Source organism: Podarcis vaucheri (genome assembly GCF_965113315.1).
Source record: "Podarcis vaucheri genome assembly, chromosome: 15".
NCBI classification, from domain to species: Eukaryota; Metazoa; Chordata; class Lepidosauria; order Squamata; family Lacertidae; genus Podarcis; species Podarcis vaucheri.
Window position 1 is genome coordinate 25,829,160 of NC_138753.1, and position 21,357 is coordinate 25,850,516.

Genomic DNA, 21,357 nt, shown 5'->3' on the forward strand with positions numbered 1-21,357 from the left:
AGTTGGGGTTGAGGTGCACGAGTCCAGTTGGTGCACTGGCTCTAGGGCGATGCTGATAAAAAGCAGGGGGCCCCTCTAGACTAGGCCTTGCAGAGGCAAACAGTGTGAGTTACAACTCCCGGAGTCCTGTGCTTAGCAGACTCCTGTCTTCATTCCCTTTTTCTGTAACCTGTGTTATTCAATGACAGGCTGGTGTGGGTGCATTTGGCAGAGAGGTGTGTTGGGTTCGATCGGTGCACGGATATTATGGGGAGAGGGAAAGGTACAGAGACTTTGGGGAAATGGCCATAGCTTAGCTGTAGAGCACATATATAAACAAATACTCATCCCTACTGGGTTTCCTATTGTCGTAGCTCTAGATCCAGCACAGAGAGCAAGACAAGCCTCGGTGCCTCTTCTCAACCCAATGTTCTAGGCTGCTAGTTCTTTGTTCTCCTTCACTGGTCCACAGAGCTTGATAACACCACCTCCAGCCAACAGTAGGGGAAATGTCCAATTTGGACCACACTTCACAAAACAAGGCAGATCCCTTGCAGACTTCACTGGAATCATCAACTTAGCAAAGAGATTGGTTGACCACTTTAGCAGTCCTTTATTCTTTGCAGAAACCCCATTCCAGGGGGACAAAAGCGCAGGCTTGGTGGGGACCCCAAGGATGACGTCTAAACTAAAAAATATGTTTTTCTATACAGTGGTACCTCGGGTTAAGTACTTAATTCGTTCCGGAGGTCCGTACTTAACCTGAAACTGTTCTTAACCTGAAGCACCACTTTAGCTAATGGGGCCTTCCTGCTGCTGCCACGCCGCTGGAGCATGATTTCTGTTCTCATCCTGAAGCAAAGTTTTAAGCTGAAGCACTATTTCTGGGTTAGCGGAGTCTGTAACCTGAAGCGTATGTAACCCAAGGTACCACTGTATACTGAAAGCCATCCAGAGTGGCTGCCGAAGGCCAGCCAGATGGGCAGGGTATAAATTGTTGTTGTTGTTTTTGTTGTTCTTATCCCCCTGGCAAAAAACTATGCCCTTACAGCAACGTTATCTTTTGCTCTGCAGGAAACTCAAACTTTGGAGAGCAAGCTGGGCAGAGGCTCAGTGGCTCAGAAACTGCGAGCCATGGCAAGCAAGATAGTGAAGCAAGAAGCTATGAAGCAAATATGGATACACAGAGTTCTGGATTGTTATAACCATCTCCAGGTATAGCCCAGCCTCTTGTTTCAGAGGAAGGGCCATAGCTCAGTGACAGAGCATCTGCCTTGGACGCAGAAGGTCCCAGGTTCAATGGTTGACAGCTCCAAGTAGGGCTGGGAGGGAACCGTCTCTGAAAATCTGGCTGCCTGCCAGTGTAGAGAATACTGAGCTAGATGGACCAAGTGTCTGACTCAGGCCAAGACAGCTTCCTATGTTCCTTCACCTCAGTTCTCCTAATTTTAATGGGTAACTATATCCTGCATAGGGACGCGGGTGACGCTGTGAGTTAAACCACAGAGCCTAGGGCTTGCCGATCAGAAGGTTGGCGGTTCGAATCCCCACGACGGGGTGAGCTCCCATTGCTTGGTCCCTGCTCCTGCCAACCTAGCAGTTCGAAACCACGTCAAAGTTCAAGTAGATAAATAGGTACCACTCTGGCGGGAAGGTAAACGGCGTTTCCGTGCGCTGCTCTGGTTGGCCAGAAGCAGCTTAGTCATGCTGGCCACATGACCCGGAAGCTGTACGCCGGCTCCCTCGGCCAATAAAGCAAGATGAACGCCGCAACCCCAGAGTCGGTCACGACTGGACCTAATGATCAGGGGTCCCTTAACTTTATCTTTATATCCTGCATGTACTATCTTCATGAGTTGTTCTAACTTTGCTCGGTTGCAGCTTCTCCCATGGAGCCGCCACTGCTAACATTGGTGTGAATTTCTCTACCTTCTGCCCTAAGAGATGGAGCTGTCCGGAAGACGTATTACAGGTTCTGGACAACTTATGCTACACAGCTGCAGGGGAAACGGTGGCCCGTGAGGTGGCCCAGTCAGCTGAGCAACATCAGGTGGAGAGAGTGATGACCTTTCTCCAAAAGTCCTCTAAGGAAGGGGAAATACTTGTCTCTTTCAAAGAAATGGATGAAGCTGAGCTGAGGAAGCTACAGGCACTGATCCAAATGGAACTGCAAGCACAGATAGAGGAAAAGGTACAGAAACTGCGTTCCTTGGCCTGGCTGCATCCAGATGTGCCTGTCAGGCTTTGGGGAAACAGCTTCCTCCCTCCCTTTGGCTGTGGATAAGCAGAACAAGGCAAAAAATAATCTCTTGCTGTTTAAAGAGATTTTAATGATTGCAGCAAAAGAACAGAGTCCATTCTTGGAGTGAAGGTGCTCCCAATTAAGGTTTCCACCCACTCCACCCCAAGTCACCCGAGTCACTTCCTCGTCTTGCAATCTGATCTCGCAACCACTGTGCCTTCTGTGCAGCTACCTTATCTAATCTCCTTGACCTTGGACTGATCAGCTGGATACTTTCCAGCGAACCAGAATCTGTTCTCTCTCTCTCTCCTGGTTCTTTTTCTCCCAGCTATTCACTACCCAGTTCTTCCCAACTTTTGTCTTCAGAACTCTGCCCCTCTGCAAACCACTGTTCCAAATCTATACTGTCCCACTGCTCCTGAGAAGATTCAGGATCCTGATCTGTAGCAGGGGGGAAGGGGGAGGCTCCATCCATTCCTCATCTGTGCAGCCCTCCTCACGTGGTCCCTGACAGTGCCCCAAACTCAGGATTCATCTGTCAGGAAAAGGCAACAGCTGGAAGTAGAACACCGACTCTGCATGCATAAGGTCTGCATGCAATGGTCTGACTGCAATTATCCGCACTTGCCTTTCATCCACTCTTCCCTTCAACCTTTTAAAAATGGTTCTACAAGGGTTTCTCAATGTTTCCTCCAGCTGGAAGCCAAAGAAATGGAAGTGATTCAGGAGGTGGCCAAGCAGACCCCAGGCTCCGCTGCTGCTGAACAATTGGCGTATTTTCTCCTGACTCAGAGGCATCTACGGCAAACAGTCCTAGTATCAGAAGGTATCTCGAGGCTTCAAAAAGCAAGCCCCAGAACACCAGGCGATCAGAGCCCCACAGAAGACCCTGCTCAGGAGGTAGGGACAAGTGTTCCTGCCAACGGACGTCTTTAAGATATTTTTGATAGTGGAGAAGAATGGCTGTCAAAATTGCAGCATTGTGCAGATAGTACAAGTCAGCGACTCAGAGTGCTGGAAGATTGACAGGATGTAAAGCTGTCTTACATTTAGCCTCAGCCAGCTTTCAGCAGCCTTTTGCTCTACAATTGTTTTGGACTGCAACTCCCATACATTTCAGCCAGGGGGCAGCCACTGGGAAGGCCCTGTCCCTCATTTGATTCAGCGGGGGGGGCACCCAGAGCAGGGCCTCCAAAGGGGATCTTGAGGTTCAGGTAGGTACGTACAGGAGAAGGTGATCTTTCAGGTGGCCTGGCTCCAAGCAGGTACCTTTGAATGTCAGTTGCAGGGCAGCAGAAAGCAGGGGAGGTCTGTTTGCTTGTCAGCTTCCCAGAGGCTGAGCACAGTGGAAGGCAACATTCTGTGCTAGATAGAATGCACGCAGCAAAGCTCTTCTATTGCTCTTTTTAAACAAAATAAAAGAGGGTGGTCTTGATCATATTGAATCTGGCCCTTTCTGTGTTTCAGGAGCTGCTTGTGGATGAAGAGATGAAGGGCATTGCTCAGCTGCTGAAGGGGAAAAAGGAGTATGAGGACTCTGTGCTGGAGCTGCAACACACAGCACAGTTGCTGCAGTTGAGGGAGAGGCAATTTCAAGAGATGGTCCAAATGCTGAAGGCTCACTCCTCAGACAAGGTGACAAGGAACTGACATTATTATGATGCATTGAAATTACATCCTGCTCTTTCTCCCCAAGCAGCCCAGGGTAGCAAACAGACACTTTAGAAACCAAAAAGAAAGCAAAAAAAGTAAAAAAAAAAAATCTAAAAACCATTACAGTGGTACCTCGGGTTAAGAACTTGATTCATTCTGGGGGTCCGTTCTTAACCTGAAACTGTTCTTAACCTGAGGTACCACTTTAGCTAATGGGGCCTCCTGCTGCCGCCGCGCCTCCAGAGCACGATTTCTGTTCTCTTCCTGAAGCAAAGTTCTTAATCCGAGGTACTATTTCTGGGTTAGCGGAGTCTGTAACCTGAAGCTTCTGTAACCCAAGGTACCACTGCAGAAGGTTTGCTGTTGCAGCTCCAATTCCTGTTTGCACTGGCTTGTCCTCTGCTACCTCCCAAAGCAGCCAATTTGTGTTATGCCCCATGGCAGCCATTTTGAATGCTGCTCACAGCGTTTCCTCAAAATTCCGAGTGTGCCCCCTGACCTGAAAAGACTCACAAGCCCTACATTAACGGTGACTATTTTTGCTGACTCCTCTGCTATTGTGCAACCTAACCACTGCCTGTATTTGCTATCCTTCTCTCTCGCTGTTTCAATGGGGCCTTCAAACAGCAGCGCCTGGAGGATGCTCGCCAGATAGCCAGTGGACTGCAGGACTTCAGGAAGCAGAAAACCAGAGAGCTGGCAGAGCTGCTGAGAACTTTCCTGCTGGGCAGCCAGAAGGCAAAAGAGGGAACCTCAAGCAATCCCAGTCCACCCCAGGTAGGATTGCCATGGAAGCCACTGGTTTTCTGCAGGGAAGATTCAAATGAGGTTGCCAGATAAGAAGAAGTAAATCACTTGTTTCTTAAAAAATAATAATTGAAAGTCATGGTTTCTTTCTTCCCTGCAGAGTGAAAGTCCTCCTCTAGAAAAAAAAGGTAAAGGAGGAAAAGGAAAAGAGAAATGGGTGGATTCCCAAGAAGCTCGGTTGGTGGAGCTGGAGGAATCTTACCGGGAGCAAATATTGGAAGAGAAAGCCAAACTAGAGGATCAGCTGGAAAGAGGGGAAATGAAGAAGTGGTCAAAGCAGGTGGGAGCAGGAGCATTGTCATTCAAATGGTGTTCATGCACCACGCCATGTGATCGATTATGTGGGGCGGGGCTTACCTGGGCACTCCAATATTATTATTATTTTTTAAAAAAATGATATTTATTACTTTTTTAACATTTCCAACACAACATTACAAACAAAAAAAGAAAAAAGAAAAAACAATACAAAAACGCTACATGGACTAACAAAACAAACAAAAACAAGCAAAAACAATTTAAAAACACCTCAGATATTTTCAATATCTTATATTTCATTCACTTATTTCCAGCGCCCTCCTCCCACCTCCCTTTTTGTATTCCACTTCTATTATTTGTTTCAGCAATTCCTTTCCATCTTACTCTGTTTTCTGTTCTATAATTATCTTAACACATTCTTGCCATACTTTTCCCTTAATTTTCTATTGGTCTATTTATACTTAATTCTTTATGACATTTCTGCTAAAGCCATATATTTTCATTCCAACATTTTTCTAACATTCCTTAATTTTACAATATTTCTATAAATAGTCTTTAAACTTTTTCCAATCTTCTTCCACCGACTCTTCACCCTGGTCTCGGATCTTGCCAGTCATTTCCGCCAATTCCATATAGTCCATCAACTTCATCTGCCATTATCCAACACTTCAGTGCTTTCAAGAAGTAGCCATTCTCTCAACCAGCAAAAAGCAGATGGTTCACAGCAAAGTTTAAAGGTCTGGCAGGGCAGGTCCCCCTCCTTCTTTGGCATCCATCAATATCTTAAATTTTACTCGAGGCTTCCTACCCTGCCAAACAACTCTGGGAGCATCCCTCTGCCACCTCCTGAGACCCTCCATCCCATCCAAAGCTTGCAATGTTTGAAACAAAAGCAACATCCCCAGCAAAACAGCAGCCCTCATCCCCACCACAATAACTCGGCCCAACAGTAACAACTTCTGATTTGTCCATATTTCCAAATCCCCCTTCTCTTCATTCCAACATCCTTCACAGTTATCCTTAAGCAGAGTCACATTTTTGGCGGTCATACTAACCCCCAAATACCTCTCTTTCTCAACCAATGTTAGTATCGCCTCCTGAAACTCTGTCAAGCTTTCCTTTTCCAATTCAGATAGGGCTCTGGTCCTCAAATTCATCCGTTCTTCTTTAAGTTCAATCATAACGAATGTCAACTTATGCTCGTCAAGTTGTCTTTGTATGGATGGGACTCTCTTCTCCTGTTGTATTGCTTTAGATTCAGCAGCAAGGGTTTTCCCCCTAACTTCATCTGCAGTTTGCCATATCAAAGTAGATTCCTGTGTCAGTTTCTGGGTGGTTTCTGAATTGGTATTCACCTTTTGTCCCAAGTTATTTAAAATTTCTATAGTTGAATCAATTTCAATATTTGCAACAACCAATTTCACATTTATTGCATCTGTTTTCTTCTGGAGTTGTTCCAGCGAATCATTTATTTTCAATAATGCAGCCACTAAGGCCTCCTCTGTCGACATCCAGTCTGTTTTTTCCTTTCCTTTGCCATAACACTTGAGAGATTCAAGGTCAATTCCAAAGTCTCACACTTTTTTATCTTGCATCTGGAAATTCCCCTAGCCCAGCTCCGATAAAGTAACCAATTTCAAAAGCTTCCACTAGGGGAAAGCGAGTTGTATTTATATCGGTCAGTATGTCCTCTTTTAAACACAGTTTCAATAATCCAAAGTTAGTTTCAATTTTCAGTTACTTTCCTCCTTTTTTCAATAAGGTTGTTTCAGTTTTCCGTTACTTTTACTCCTTTATAAGTGCAGACGAAAACAATGGAAACAATGTATCTCTCTTATGCTAGCTGTCACCGAACGTTCTATTTGCTGTCAATGAACCTTCCAAGACACGTCGGTCTTACTAGCAGCCCGTTTCCAGGTTCGGATCAGTGGTATTTTAACTTCCTTCACTCACTCCTGCAGGGATACACAATCTAAAGCCTCCCCCCTCTTCTCCTGCTTCCAAGGGGGGTTTAATATTTTTTACTGATGAGAATTTAGTCCTTTACAATAGGCTTTCCAAGACTTTAGCTTGCAACCTCTTTGCCTCAGTCTTATTTACAAAAAAGGGGAGGCTTCCGGGTTAGCGCCACCGGCAATGGCGGAATTCCTCTGATCGGGAGGAATTTGCCTCATGGAAATTCGGGTCTGGCCGCCACGGCGAAGGTGGAGACCCACTAAAAATCACAGGCGGGTGAAGCCTGTGAACGTGGGATTTGGCGGGCACCTTTTGCGCCTCCCCTACTCACAGGGAAACCCGGTTTCGGGGATCCGGAGCGACGTGGGGTGAGCGGTGCGGTGCTTCGGATTGACTGCTTTTTCCACGGAGCGAAGCCGCATAGCTGTTGCCGGAGAGCGCTGACTTTTTCCTGTGGACAATTTGATCTTAAAGTAACTACCCGTGAGTAGAATAATTGGATTTTTAAACGTCTTAATTTGGCACCGAAACGGGGAGGCTCAAAACAGGCACTCCAATATTTTTTTCCAAGTTGGCACCCCTGCATGACTTCTGCACACACAAAATGTAGTTCTGTGTCACTGAAGGAGATACTGTAGTTCCTGGCTTCTGCAGTTTCCAGTATTGTGAGGTCTATTAAAGAGGCTCAGAGCATTATGCAGAAATGTCTCTAGTCTGCCCCAGCTGGACTCCAGGAGGTAGAGGGTCAGGACTCACAGATATTTAGAGGGAATGCAGATAGCAACTCAGGGCTTAACCCTTATTCTTGTTAGAAACTGATCAGAGAACATGATGAGACGGTGACCTTTCTGGACAAGGCGTTTCGCCAAGATGTGCACAAGCTCAGAGGGAGGATGGAGAAAGATCAAAGGAGAAAATACTCAGGTCAAGAAGACGGAAATTCTCTGACGTCTGAAGCTGCCTCTTTGCCGGGACAAAACCAACCCAGCCTGACTGAAGACAGAGTTCTCTCCCTCTTGGCAGAAAGTAAGTCTCCTTGGCTGCTAACAGAAAGTTAAGCCAGCCTTGTCACTCATCCATGGCTCAGTGAGCACTTTCAAAATAAAGTGAGTGACACTCAGTGATGGAAGCTGAGGCTTCAATCACATAAATGGAGAGACCTTCATTGGTTGCTAGCAAAGCTGATGATTTTGGAGTTGTTATCTCAGACCAATAGCCCAATCTGAAGTTTGTTTACTTGGGTCATGTTAATGCCATGCATTTCAAACACTATTATACCACTTTAACAGCCATTTAAAGACAATTATGGGAGCTGTAGTTTGCTAAGGGTGCTGAGAGCTGCTAAGAGGTGTCTAATTGTTGTCGTCATCGTCCCAGCTACAATTTCCAGAGAGGTTTAAAAAGAACCCCTCAGGGATCTCTGGAAATTGCAGCTCTGTGAAAGGACTAGGTTGTTGTTGTTGTTGTTTAGTCGTTTAGTCATGTCCGACTCTTCATGACCCCATGGACCAGAGCACGCCAGGCACTCCTGTCTTCCACTGCCTCCCGCAGTTTGGTCAAACTCATGCTGGTAGCTTCGAGAACACTATCCAACCATCTCGTCCTCTGTCGTCCCCTTCTCCTTGTGCCCTCCATCTTTCCTAACATCAGGGAGTCTTCTCTTCTCATGAGGTGGCCAAAATATTGGAGTCTCAGCTTCAGGATCTGTCCTTCCAGTGAGCACTCAGGGCTGATTTCCTTCAGAATGGATAGGTTTGATCTTCTTGCAGTCCATGGGACTCTCAAGAGTCTCATCCAGCACCATAATTCAAAAGCATCAATTCTTTGGCGATCAGCCTTCTTTATGGTCCAGCTCTCACTTCCATACATCACTACTGGGAAAACAATAGCTAGGTACCAAAGGACTAGGTACCTCCTAGCAACTCTCAGCACCCTTAGCAAACTACAGCTCCCATAATTCTTAGGGGAAGTCATGTCTATTTGATTGTATGGTGTAAATGTGGCATTGGTCAACGAATCCCATGGGGTCATAGCCATTTCCAGAGCAGCATGCTGAGCCCTCTCCAGAACTACTTTCTCTCACTCTCAATTTCTCAATTTCGGTTTCTCCCACTTTTTCCTTTCTTAAGTTCAGTTCACCTCATTTATGTATCAGTATGCAAATTATCAAGCAAAAAATCTGCATGAAAATACAAGTGCATTTTCGGGCACATTTTTTAGCAACATAAGTTGTTTAGCTCAGCATTACCTACACTGACAGGCAGCAGCCATCCAGGATTTCAGGCAAGAAGCATTTCCAGCAATACATGGAGATGCTGGGATTGAATTTGGGATCTTCTGTATGCAAAACTAGTGCTCTACTACTAAGCTACAGCCCTTCCCCTGACAGTTTTTTCCTAATATATAGGTACATGCTTTTCCCGTGATATCAGCCTTACACAAGCTTTTTGATGCTGTTTTTGATTGGGAAATGGCATCATCAAGTTTGGAGGAGTGTGAATCTCAAGGATAGTTGCATTAAGAAGAGAAATGAACTATTTTCTCTCCCACCCCACAGACAGGAGGGGTGGCAGGGATATGAATGTGTCTACACCATTCTTTGTCTTAGATCACACTAGCTAGATTAATAATAAATAATAATAATAATAAATTATTTATATCCAGCCCTTCCCAGCCGAAGCCGGGCTCAGAGCGGCTAACAACAGTAAAATAATACAGCATTCTTAAATCAATGCTCTTCCCTTGCAGATATCAAGGTCTTGAAGCAAACTGAACTCCTAGTGAGTTTACGAACCACCCTGCTGAATCCTCAGTTCACAGCTCTTCTGTCTGGTAAGGCTTCCAAAGTGATTGTTGTCACATCATCTGATGCTATGTCTTACTTTTTCAAAGGATTGAAGGCTCCTGTGCACTCCGGAATGAGCTATATTGCATGTTAGTTATGAAATGCGCCCTGTGAGTAGCCAAACTTGGCCAAAAAAACCACCTGCCAACAAGCAATGTGAATTCTCTTCCCGTTTGTGTAGATAGCAATGGATCTGGTGGTATGACATCTTCCAAGCTCCTTGCTCTTCTGAAGGATGTGAATTGCCAAATCCAAAAGTGTGCGGCGGCAGTTGGACTGCTGGATGTCCATCGTCCGGACTATGGTAATTCCTTTGCATTGCACTCTCTGTTCTGCTTTCAGTAGACAAAGGCTTCAGCACCATGGACAGGTTCTTTTCTGGAGGGAGGCTACTGGATCAACAGCTTGATTGGGGCCTTGGTTCATTGCCTTTGAAGATATAACAGCTGTTCTTGTTCTCTGCCCCACCCGACCCCTCTGTCTGTCTCTCTCTCTCTCTCTCTCTCTCTCTCTCTCTCTCTCACACACACACACACACACACACACACACAATATAGCTACACCCCTTTTACTCTTGTGTCTTATCTCTGTGGCCTTCTCCTTCTCCTCTCTGCTGCCCACTTCCTTCTCAAACCATCCCAAATTCTTTTAAGAATTGACACATCAGTACAAGTACCGTATTTTTCACTCTATAAGATTCACCAGACCACAAGACACACCTAGTTTTTGGAGGAGGAAAACTAGAAAAAAAAAAATTCTGAATCTCAGAAGCCAGAACAGCAAGAGGGATCGCTGCACAGTGAAAGCAGCAATCCCTCTTGCTTTTCTGGCTTCTGGGATAGCTGCGCAGCCTGCATTTGCTCCATAAGACGCACACACATTTCCCCTTACTTTTTAGGAGAGAAAAAATGAGTCTTATAGAGCAAAAAATATGGTAATTCTTGAACACTTGATATGCATCCTTTTATCCTTAAAAGTATTTTATTTTTGTCTCTGTTGCTTTAATTGAGGGACTTTGAAATGCATCAGCCTATATTGTACAAACAAGCAAAAGTAGTTAAAATGAAATACCCAAGAGAACAAATGTATTTTGGTTCATGTTTGTATTTCCTTGCAGATAAAGTAAATTCTTTTCAGGATATAATGGACACTCAGATGGTCCCTAAATCCAGAGATCTTGTCCCTCTGCTCACATCAACCCTTTCTGCGAGGGAATTTGTCGTGTACCAATACGGAATGGTGATCCTGAAATTCCTCAGGCCTCATATTGGCGTAAGTGTTCACAATGTTTTTCAGGGAAACAGTCCCATGGTCTGTACGATGGTACGCTTTGCATGGAACCCAGCAATTTGAGCAGAATCTTGAAAAAAAGATTGAGTTTTAATGGCTCTGGACTGAAACATATGCAGAGGAATACAGTGGTACCTCGGGTTAAGAACTTAATTCGTTCTGGAGGTCCGCACTTAACCTGAAACTGTTCTTAACCTGAGGTACCACTTTAGCTAATGGGGTCTCCCGCTGCTGCCGTACCACCAGAGCACGATTTCTGTTCTCATCCTGAAGCAAAGTTCTTAACCCGAGGTACTATTTCTGGGTTAGCAAAGTCTGTAACCTGAAGCTTCTGTAACCCAAGGTACCACTGTAGAAGGTTTGCTGTTGCAGCTCAATTCCTGTTTGCACTGGCTTGTCCTCTGCTACCTCCCAAAGCAGCCAATTTGTGTTATGCCTCATGGCAGCCATTTTGAATTGCTGCTCACAGCGTTTCCTCAAAATTCCGAGTGTGCCCCCTGACCTGCAAAGACTCACAAGCCTTGAAACTGTTCTTAACCTGAGGTACCACTTTAGCTAATGGGGTCTCCCGCTGTTGCCGTGCCACCGCTGCACGATTTCTGTTCTCATCCTGAAGCAAAGTTCTTAACCCGAGGTACTACTTCCGGGTTAGCGGAGTCTGTAACCTGAAGCATCTGTAACCTGAAGCATCTGTAATCTGAAGCGTCTGTAACCCGAGGTACCACTGTAATGCCATCTTCTACTCATGCTACTTTTGTGCCACCCCACCCCAAGAATTCCAAAAGGAAGAGAAGAGCAACAATGGTGCTATTCATTTAAAGCACTGAGAGACAGTATTTCTTCTCTTAACACAGCCTTTGCAAAAATGGTGCCCTCCAGATGATGTTTGACTACAATGCCCTTCATCCCTGACTATTGGCCATGCTGGCTGCTGGTTCTGCTGAGCGCTGGAGTCCAACAACATCTGCAGCACCGGGAAGACGAAGGCTGTCTTCGCTGTCCATCCACATGGCTCCCAGTTCATATCACTCTCTCCCTAAAGACTTTATTCCTTTTTGTCTGCAAGTTCTGTGAGCTTCAGCCCCTCTGTGATGTATTGCAACAATGGAAAACCTCCCCCAAAGAAATGGCCAAGTTAGCCCTCCAAAACATTGAGCAAAGTGGTTTGATTTCATGTCTGTAATTAAAGAAGAGGCAGATTGAACGTGAGGGATGTTTTGTATTTGAGAAAGTGGCAGTCTTATTCTAAATTTTGATCAGATGTGGCTTGTGCTTTGGACGTACAGTGCACCAGAGAGGCAAAACATATCCATAACAGATGGTTTTCTTTCAATGTTAGGCACCAGAGATTGATCTGTGTGTTGCTTCCAGCATTCCTTCCAGCAACACACCAGGAAATGCCTTCCGGAACTCTTTCCATTATCAGGTACGTCCTCTTGACAGAGGGAATCTTTTCCAAAACAAAATGAAGAACAAATGTCCCATGTAAATGAATGTATGGACCTTCCTTACATCATGTCAGGCCTTTGGTCCATCTGGGGGAGGTGTGGGGAACCTCAGACCCAAAGGATAAGTGTCCAAGCCTCTCCATCTGGCCATGGGACTCTAGCTGCCAGGTACTTGGAATGAATTTTGACATGTGGGAGGGACAACTGGCCTGTCAATCATGTGGTGTCACATTATTGATATACTGTAGTTGACATGTGGGTTGTTCTGCCCATCTGTCAAAGGTGGCCCTTAGGATGGGACCAAATACCAGGTGCAGGTCCCAGCACCAAAAAGTTTATCCACTCCTTAAAGTATGGAATTCACTCCCACTAGACGTAATGTTAGCCAGCAACTTAGAAAGCTTTAAAAGGGTATTCGAAAATCCCTGGGTGATATCACTGGTTGCTAGTTGTAGTGGCGGTGTCCTCCTGTGAGGCTTTGGGGAATCAGATCCCTCTCCTGGTGGCAGTAAATAAGCAGATCAAATGAAAGAAGCGTTCTTGCCAGGTAAGTTCTTTAATAATCACAGCGAGAGACAAAGGAATGCTTCTCTCTCTAAAAAAGGGCATTGCTCCCAGTAAAGGTTTACCCTCTCCATCCCCATTAATCTACATCACTCCTATGTTGGGTAATCTGAGCTTGTTGGCGCTGCCCTTTCTGTTCTATCACTCTCATAGCCCGTCTAGTCTTAGGTGAAGGGAGGTCAAGAAAGCATTCTAAAGACAGTGAATCTGCCAGCTGTCTCTCTCCTGCTGTTTCCTCTTCTAGCTGTTCCTCACCCAGTATTTCCCCAGTATTTCTCAGCTTTCCCCCTCTGGACTATGCCCCTCTGCAAACCACTGTTCTAAATCAATACTGCCCTCCTGCCATTGGGAAGGTTCAGAAAAGGGGGAGTGCAGCTCCCACCATTCCTCCTCAGTCCAGTCCCTGACACCTCCTCTGCTATTGGAGACAGTGTGCCTCTGAAAAGCAGTCACTGGGGGACACAGGTGAGACAGTGCAATTGTGGTCACCTCCTGCTTGCAGGCTTCCCATAATGGGCATCTGGTCGGCCACTGGGAGGACAGAGCACTGAGCCAGATGGGCCTTTGAGTCAGGCTCTTCTTATGAATTCTGAGAAAGGAAAGAGGGAGAGAAAGAGGGAGAGAGAGAGAGAGGCACAGAAGATTGGAGAGCTTTATAAGTATCAAAAGCCTGAAGGCGAAGGACCTTGAGCTAAAAGCATCAGTCCTCAGTCTCTCTCATGTGTTCAGTATTTACCTATTTATTTAAATGTTGCCTTTTCGCCTTCCTTAGAGCTCTGGCAACAAACTGTTCGTTCTAAGGGAGTGCCTGAGTTGCGTGGGCAGTTTTATCCTGCTTCTCGTTCACTGCCTGGCCCACATCGCTGCCGAAGACCTCAGCCAGGATTCCAGCCCAGCTTTTCGGAGGCTCTTTTACCAGGTACAAAGCAGTCATAACCGCGCTGTAAATCTGTGGACACTTAAAGGGCATAGTAGTTAAAGGTTGGGACGCAGGTGGCGCTGTGGGTTAAACCACAGAGCCTAGGACTTGCCGATCAGAAGGTCAGCAGTTCGAATCCCCGCAACAGGGTGAGCTCCCATTGCTCGGTCCCTGCTCCTGCCAACCTAACAGTTCGGAAGCACATCAAAGTTCAAGTAGATAAATACTGTATTTTTCGCTCTATAACACGTACCTGACCATAACACGCACATAGTTTTTACAGGAGGAAAATCCGTAGGCATGCCACCCATAGGCATTCCCTCCATAACACGCACAGACATTTCCCCTTACTTTCTAGGAGGAAAAAAGTGAGTGTTATGGTGCAAAAAATACGGTAGGTTCCACTCCGGCGGGAAGGTAAATGGCGTTTCTGTGCGCTGCTCTGGTTTGCCAGAAGTGGCTTAGTCATGCTGGCCACATGAGCCGGAAGCTGTATGTCGGCTCCCTCAGCCAATAAAGTGAGATGAGCGCCGCAACCTCAGAGTCGGCCACGACTGAACCTAATGGTCAGGGGCCCCTTTACCTTTACTAGTTAAGGGTTGGTGGCCTCCTGGGTGAGACTCCAGGTATGAGCAGACTGGGAAAGAGCAATTTGGCATCCATCTGTGAATTCCTGTCATGGAGAAGCTAGTAAAAGTGTTCCCTGGACCCACACAAAGAAAACAGGGACCAGAACCTCACATAACTATACTGCTGAGCTGCTGTGCCCAGGGTCAGTTTGTCATTTCTGTTAATATATAAAGTTTATATGCAGCAGCAGTTAATATTAGTTAAATGAATCCTTTACTTGGAGCACACCCTCAGTTGAACAGTATTCAGATTGACACTTTGTATAAAATAAGGAAGTTTGTGTTTATTAAAGGAAGTACATTCTGGATAGGAAAGAATTCTATAGCTCTAGCTAACTGTCTGTTTGGAGAAGCAAAGCAGCCATGCTTGCCCCTTTGTTCTCAGAAGATAGTTCCAAGATGACCTCTTGTCTTGAGGTCCAGAGAAAGAATGGGAGGAGGAGCAGGAAGCTATAAACAGGATGCAACCTAAGACATATCAGTCTAAACATCGGAGAGATAAAGAAAAGTCATTGCAGGGATAGTCACAGGGATGGTTTGGGGTCTTCACCCATGCAAACCCCTCCCAGCAAGCTGAATTGCACCCAAACTTCCAACAATTTCTATGCGCATCTGTATGAAAATCAGCAAGGATTTTGGTGTGCTGCTTCCTTCCTAGCTCCTCTCTGTGTTTCATTAAAAAAGCAGTGATAGGAATTTAGAAAACCAAGCAGGTTTGCTGTTAATCTGGGCCCTGCCAGGCCTGTACAGGCAAACCTCATTTTATTGTGTTTCGCTTTACTGTAGTTTGCAGATACTGCTTCTTACAAGGATGTGGGTGCAGCTGCAGGTCGCCTGCCTTGTGTCGTGGGTCTACACACACACCCCGCCCCGCCCCCTACTACTCCTCTTCTCCAGTGGATCTGTAGCCAGGTTTTTCCCTTTCCACCCCTATAGACTACAATAAAGTGTAAACATAACTTTTATATGCATTGGGAAACACAAAAATGTGTGAGACTCACTCTACAGCCATAGCTCAGGTTACAGCCACTTCAGGTTGCATTTTTTCAGGTTACACACCCGCCAAAACCCGGAAGTACTGGAACGGGTTACTTCCAGGTTTCGGCAGTCGCGCATGCGCAGAAGCACTAAATTGCAACCTGCGTGTGCGCAGATGCGCCACTGTGGGTTGCAAACATGCATCCAGCACGGATCATGTTTAAAACCCGAGCGTCCAATGTATTGCAAAATTCTGTTCATTGCAGTGGAGCCAAGCCCACAATATCTCTGAGGTATATGCATCACACCCAGGGGTTATGGTGTGCTTTGTGCACACAGTAGAACAGCCATGATGGGTGAAAATGGATTGTGTGTGTCTCTTCTGCAGAAGCTGCTTGGATCTTTATGCACCTATTATGCCCAGCAGTGGAAGTTGTAGGGGCTGCTTTTACATACTCTGTTGTGCACATTCCCTTTAGCCTGCACCACAATTCACAGTGCCTTTCAGCGCCAGCCACCTGAATATATATATATTTTTTAACACTTTAAAATATCTGCACTTCCTCTGCCACTGTCCTCTGGTCCCTGACCTGGACCAGGTTCCAGCCCAGCTCAGCCAAGGAGCAAAATATTTGAAATCTGCAAGCCCACTACTGAGATTGGTCACGTTGATGATGTGTCATTGATTCACCAGAATTTAAGGGCCCTAATCAACCTGGACCCAATGAGATGTCTGGGTTAATTTTCTAGGCAACTAGAAGTCCATCCAGGAATTTGCTTCCAGCTCTGCTATGCTCCGATGAGTGACTTGCCTGCACCATGAAAATAGCTCCAAGGGATTCTTTGAGACCAACAGATTCAGCTTGCCATGAACTCATCTGAAAAGTTATTCTGATAATTTTTCTTTCTTTACCCCTACCCTTCTTTCATATTTCTCTTAATTTTTGCTACCTTGAAATAATGTGCATTAAGCATACTTAAGCAGAGGGTGCAATATATATATATATATATATATATTAACTATATTATTTATCATTGCATCTAAGGCACTCAAGGCTTGCCTGGGTGAAATGTTCTCTCTCAGGCTTCAGACGTCAGCAGTTCTGGAGGACAGTAAATCCGCAGCTATGATGATTAACGAGGCTTTTCTGAAGGGAGAGGGGCTCGCAGATGAGAAAATCAATCTCCTCTCAGGGCTCTTGGATGCCAAAGTGAAGCCTTCTGAAGACTTAGAGGGGGAGGTAATTCTTCACACACACACACACACACACACACACACACACACACACACACACACCAGTCCACTCTCCACCCCTTCCCAGGGTCCCTTGTGCCACCCCAGAGAGAAAGACTGGTTGCTTCTCAGTCAAGAGTGAAGAAGGCTGGGATGGCCCCGGAGAGCTTCACTATATGCTTATGAATTTGCAAGGGGGGTTGCAAAAAAAATATACCGTATTTTCCCATGTATAAGACTAGGTTTTCCCACCTAAAAAATAATGTCAAAAATCAGGGGGCGTTTTATACATGGATACATCTCCCCCCATATTCTTAAATCTGAGTCCCCCAAAATAGGGGCCGTCTTATAGACGAAAAAATATGGTATGTTGCAGCATAGAGAAACTCCTGTTCAAGCTTCCAGCTAGCTGTGTCCTTTTCTAGGATATTCCATTCCCCCTTTCCCCCTCCCCAGTTTTCTGTGCCATCCCCAAAGCAGCAGGTCAGCATACTACTTTTAAATGATCACAAAGTATTAAAAAGCAAAAGTCACATACAAAGCCACTAATATCTAGCAAAGCTACAAAACAGAAGGTGGGAGACTTATTGCCCTGCAGTTGCTGTAGTTGATCTCCAACTCCCATCAGTATCCAACAGGTCAGTCAGGGATGATGGAGGTTATAGTTCAACAATACCTGGCCATGGCTCCCTGTCCTTGACATACAACCAGCACAGAAGTTCCCACCTGCCTGCATAACCTATCAGATGTACCCAATAGCACCTGCTGCTTTGTCGAATTCTAGGGTTGGAAGGTCCACCAAAGGTCACCTAACCCCCTGGATGCAACGCTAGAGAAGCAAATTCATTAATGGTCACCTTGCCTTTCTTTGCAAGCATGAGAGCCTCTTGCTTGACGTGGAGTTTGACGACTCGCTCAGAAGCAAACTGCCCGGAAAGAAGAAGGAATGTTACTCCCACATCTTGCCCAGCGGCCAGGAGATTCTCCCATCGACAAGGTGAGAGTGGTCCAAGTCACAAGTGGTGGTTGATGACAATGTACTGAAAACAGGTGGGTAGTCAGCCTGGGGCCCTCCAGACGTTGCTGGGTTGCAGACCCCATCATCCTTGACCATTGGGCATGCTGGCACAAGCTGATGGGTGTTGGAGTGCAACAGGAACATCAGGAAGGCACCGTATTGGCTGTCGTTAAAGAACCGAATTGTGTGTTGCTGCTTGCCTCCATCGCAACCCTGTCCTGCTCGCTTTCAGCTCATACAAGGTCTTGCTCTGTGGCAGTGCAACAGATTTCCCACTTTGCCACTCTGAAACTATGTCGGATTCTCAGGCTGCAGTCAGAGGTAACTGGCCACACTCCAGGCATTCGGCTTGAGATCCTTGTTGACCTCCCCGTCTGCGTCTCCCGGCAGGACACAGGCAAGGTCACTATCGGCGATCCCACTCAGCGTGAGAGGGGCACACCTCTCCCCCTCCTCCCTGCTTTCCTCAGGGAGGGGAAAGAGACAGACAGAAATCTCTTTACATGTCTTTATTTCTGTCATTCCAGCAGTACAGAGAAACACGTCTGCACTCTCCAGACTCCAACAGTAGAGAGAGAAAACTCCACGCCTGTACTTCCAGTACAGGTCAGATGACACTCTGAGCTAACATCCGGTGCTCAGTACAGTGAATAGACTGCCCCTTTGTTCCAATAGTACAGTCCCAAACATCAACATCCTGTTTTGCATTCCAGCAACTAGCAGCTCGCTCTTGCATTGCTGCTTTTTCCTGACACTTTGTACCTTGTTCAGTCTAGAATCCCAGAACTAGTAGCACGAGGCTGGTGGAGCACTGTGGCATGCATCCTGTGGCGCTTTTCTCAAGTGCTTCAGATGTTGCATGCATTATTATTGTCATTATTTATTAAATTCATATACTGACCTTCATTCAAAGATCACAGGGTGACTGAAAACATAAAAACACAAAATATATAGCATAATAACACAAAACAATGCCCCCACCCCTCCAAAAAAAAAGACATTTAAAAGGCCATAGATTGTTTAATCAACTAAAGGTTGAAGAGTTCACCTGGTGCCCAGAGATATGTACTGAAGTCTCCCTGGTCAGCCTCCCTGGAGAGAGCATTCCACAAACGGAGCCACTGCAGAAAAGGCCCTTTCTCATGTTGCCACCCTCCGGGCCTCTCGTGGAAGAGGCACATGAAGAAGGGCCTCACAAGATGATTCCAGTGTCTGGGTTGGTTCATATGGAGAGAGGTGGTCCCTGAGGTATTTTAGTCCTGGGCCACTTAAGGCTTTATAGGTCAAAACCTGCACTTTAAATTAGATCCAGAAACTAATCGGAAGCCAGTGCAGTGTAAACACTTAAGGTCTAGTTTGTTCAGCGAAACTGGGTTTTGTGAAGATGTCCAAACCCAGCCCAGCAGATTATGAAACAGTTGCTGTTGCCATTTTAGCTATAGTTTGGCATTATGCCTTACCACAACTTCCTTGCATAGCCATACGTTTGTCCACACCATCTCCAATGCTCACCAAATTGCTTGTCTGTGAGACAAGCCATAGTTCATTGAACAAAATGCTTAAAGCAAACCATGGCTTAGTGTTATGTGTCAGTGCATTCAGTGTCTCAGTCATCTGTACAACCTTTGAAAGTAGACCAATGTTGCAGGTATTGAGGGCTGGAAGAGAGCAGCTGAGCAATGGCAACCAAAGGCTAATGGAAAGCATGAAGTCGGGAAGATAAATCTCCGAAGTCACATCCACAACATGCATTTATATCTTGTGGCTTCCCATAGACTCCTGGGAACTGTAGTTTGTCAATGGTGTTGGAAACTGTAGCTCTGCAAGAGGTGGACTACAATTCCCATGATTCTTTAGAGGGCAACCATGACTATAAAAGTATTGTAAATGTGCTTTAAATGTATGGGTGTGGGTATGGGTTCAATTACTACACAGCATGCACCAAGGCCTGTCAGGAACGTGCCGCCCCCCCCCCCCCAGCACACTGGGAGAGTCAGCCTTGGAAATTGAGCTGAGCAAGGAAGAGGCTGACTGTGGATGAGAATTGTTTGTCTGATTTTAGAGAGAACAGTCTGGGGCCCCTCCTCTCCAGGGAGGAAGTGATTAGTTCCCAAGGGGGGGGGAGGAGTTGGATGTTGGCCAAGGCATTGCCAGGCAACCAGCAGATAAGGTGGTGTTAGAGGCTGAGTCTTCTGAGGAAGGGGTAGCTTAGCCCTGCGGTCCCAAAATGAGGAGATTAGAGAGACTCTGAGAGCAACGGAAGGGAAGGAGATGAAAGGCGGGGTTTTGGCGTTCTTCCTGTTGGGGAAGGAACGATGAGTCAGACTGAGCAACTAGATTAATGAGAGCAGGCAGATTGCCATGCTCTGAATGTGTTTTTCTTTCAAATAAACTTGTATAAAACTGATGGAGAGTCTTCGCTGCTTTATCGGGCTGCTCGCTTGGCCAGAGATCATTATAAGGCCTGACCTGACCCTTCCTCCCTTTCCTTAGCTCACAGGCCAGCAGTTACCCCCACACCACCCCCGAAGCAGCAGCAGACAAGCTGGATGTGCTCAACGAGAAGCTGGTGACACTCCTGCAAGAGGAGGAAGAGTGCATCTCCAGGAGCGGAGATGATGGAGCTTCACTGTTTGATGAGCTCAAGGCCATCGGCTTGGAGAAAGACTCTCTGCTGAAGGAAATAAAAGCCCTGGAAAGGAAAGTGGCAGAAGCCAAAAAGGGGAGGCTGGAATGAATCCATGGAGTCTTAGAAAAGCAATGGGGGCAGGAGTGAGAGAGGCAACAAGTTAGGATTGTGCCTCTCAGGTGGGCACCATTGCCATTTTTAGAGAGCGAGGTTCATGGTGAGTTCCGGCATCCTTTTTTTCTAGAAAAATAGCATTGGAGACGCCTAATCGCCCCCAAATGCTTGACTTGACATAGCTGCCTGTTTTCTCTCCCTCTACCCCAATGTACATCTGCAACAAGTGTAATGTCATCTTGCAGCTTAAGCCAAGAATGGCAAGAGTCAGTCACCAGGACATGATTAGCAAAGGATTCCAGTTCTCAGTACAATTGGTTAGTTATGGCAAGGCCCACACAAACACAGTAAGGCTGGTAAAGACCATTCCCAAGGCAATGCGTACATACCCTACAATATTTCTCCAATGAAAATAGGGGCATCCTAAATAATAATAATAATAATAATAATAATAATAATAATAATAATAATACCCTGCACATTTCACTAGGTTGCCCCAGCCACTCTGGGTGGCTTCCAACACATATAAAAACATAACAAAAGATTGAACATTAAAAAAACCCTTCCCTATACAGGGCTGCCTTCAGAGGTCTTCTAAAAGTTGTATAGTTACTCCTTGGCTCACAAGGTTGCACAACTCCATACTCTCCAACATTTGTCCGATGAAAATAGGGACGTCCTAAGGAAAAGCGGGGCGTTCCAGGATCAAATCATGAAACCAGGATGGCTTCTGTAAATTTGGGACTCTCCCTGGAAAATAGGGCCACTTGGAGGGTTTGTGCTTAGTGGGAATCTGA

The 21,357-nt window shown here is 46.0% G+C and overlaps 1 protein-coding gene across 1 annotated transcript; it reads left to right on the top strand.

The window, feature by feature from the left end:
• The first annotated feature begins 63 nt into the window (after positions 1–63).
• LOC309519806 (uncharacterized protein) lies at positions 64–20,973 on the top strand. The gene is made up of 16 exons (XM_082200962.1): positions 64–104; positions 1,054–1,194; positions 1,922–2,170; positions 2,918–3,121; positions 3,689–3,856; positions 4,502–4,651; positions 4,782–4,961; positions 7,705–7,918; positions 9,641–9,724; positions 9,919–10,041; positions 10,855–11,009; positions 12,367–12,453; positions 13,812–13,958; positions 16,612–16,806; positions 17,675–17,796; positions 20,311–20,973. Exons 2-16 carry the CDS (start codon positions 1,114–1,116, stop codon positions 20,552–20,554), a joined length of 2,403 nt encoding a protein of 800 aa, XP_082057088.1. The 5' UTR covers positions 64–104; positions 1,054–1,113; the 3' UTR covers positions 20,555–20,973.
• Positions 20,974–21,357: the final 384 nt, after the last annotated feature.

Bases quoted from the DNA above. Each gene is read 5' to 3' on its own strand.
- LOC309519806 (XM_082200962.1), top strand. From the start codon at position 1,114: ATGGCAAGCAAGATAGTGAAGCAAGAAGCTATGAAGCAAATATGGATA. The intron at 10,042-10,854 runs GTAATTCCTTTG...ATTTCCTTGCAG, and splicing joins TGTCCATCGTCCGGACTATG to ATAAAGTAAATTCTTTTCAG. The intron at 13,959-16,611 runs GTACAAAGCAGT...ATTGCATCTAAG, and splicing joins TTCGGAGGCTCTTTTACCAG to GCACTCAAGGCTTGCCTGGG.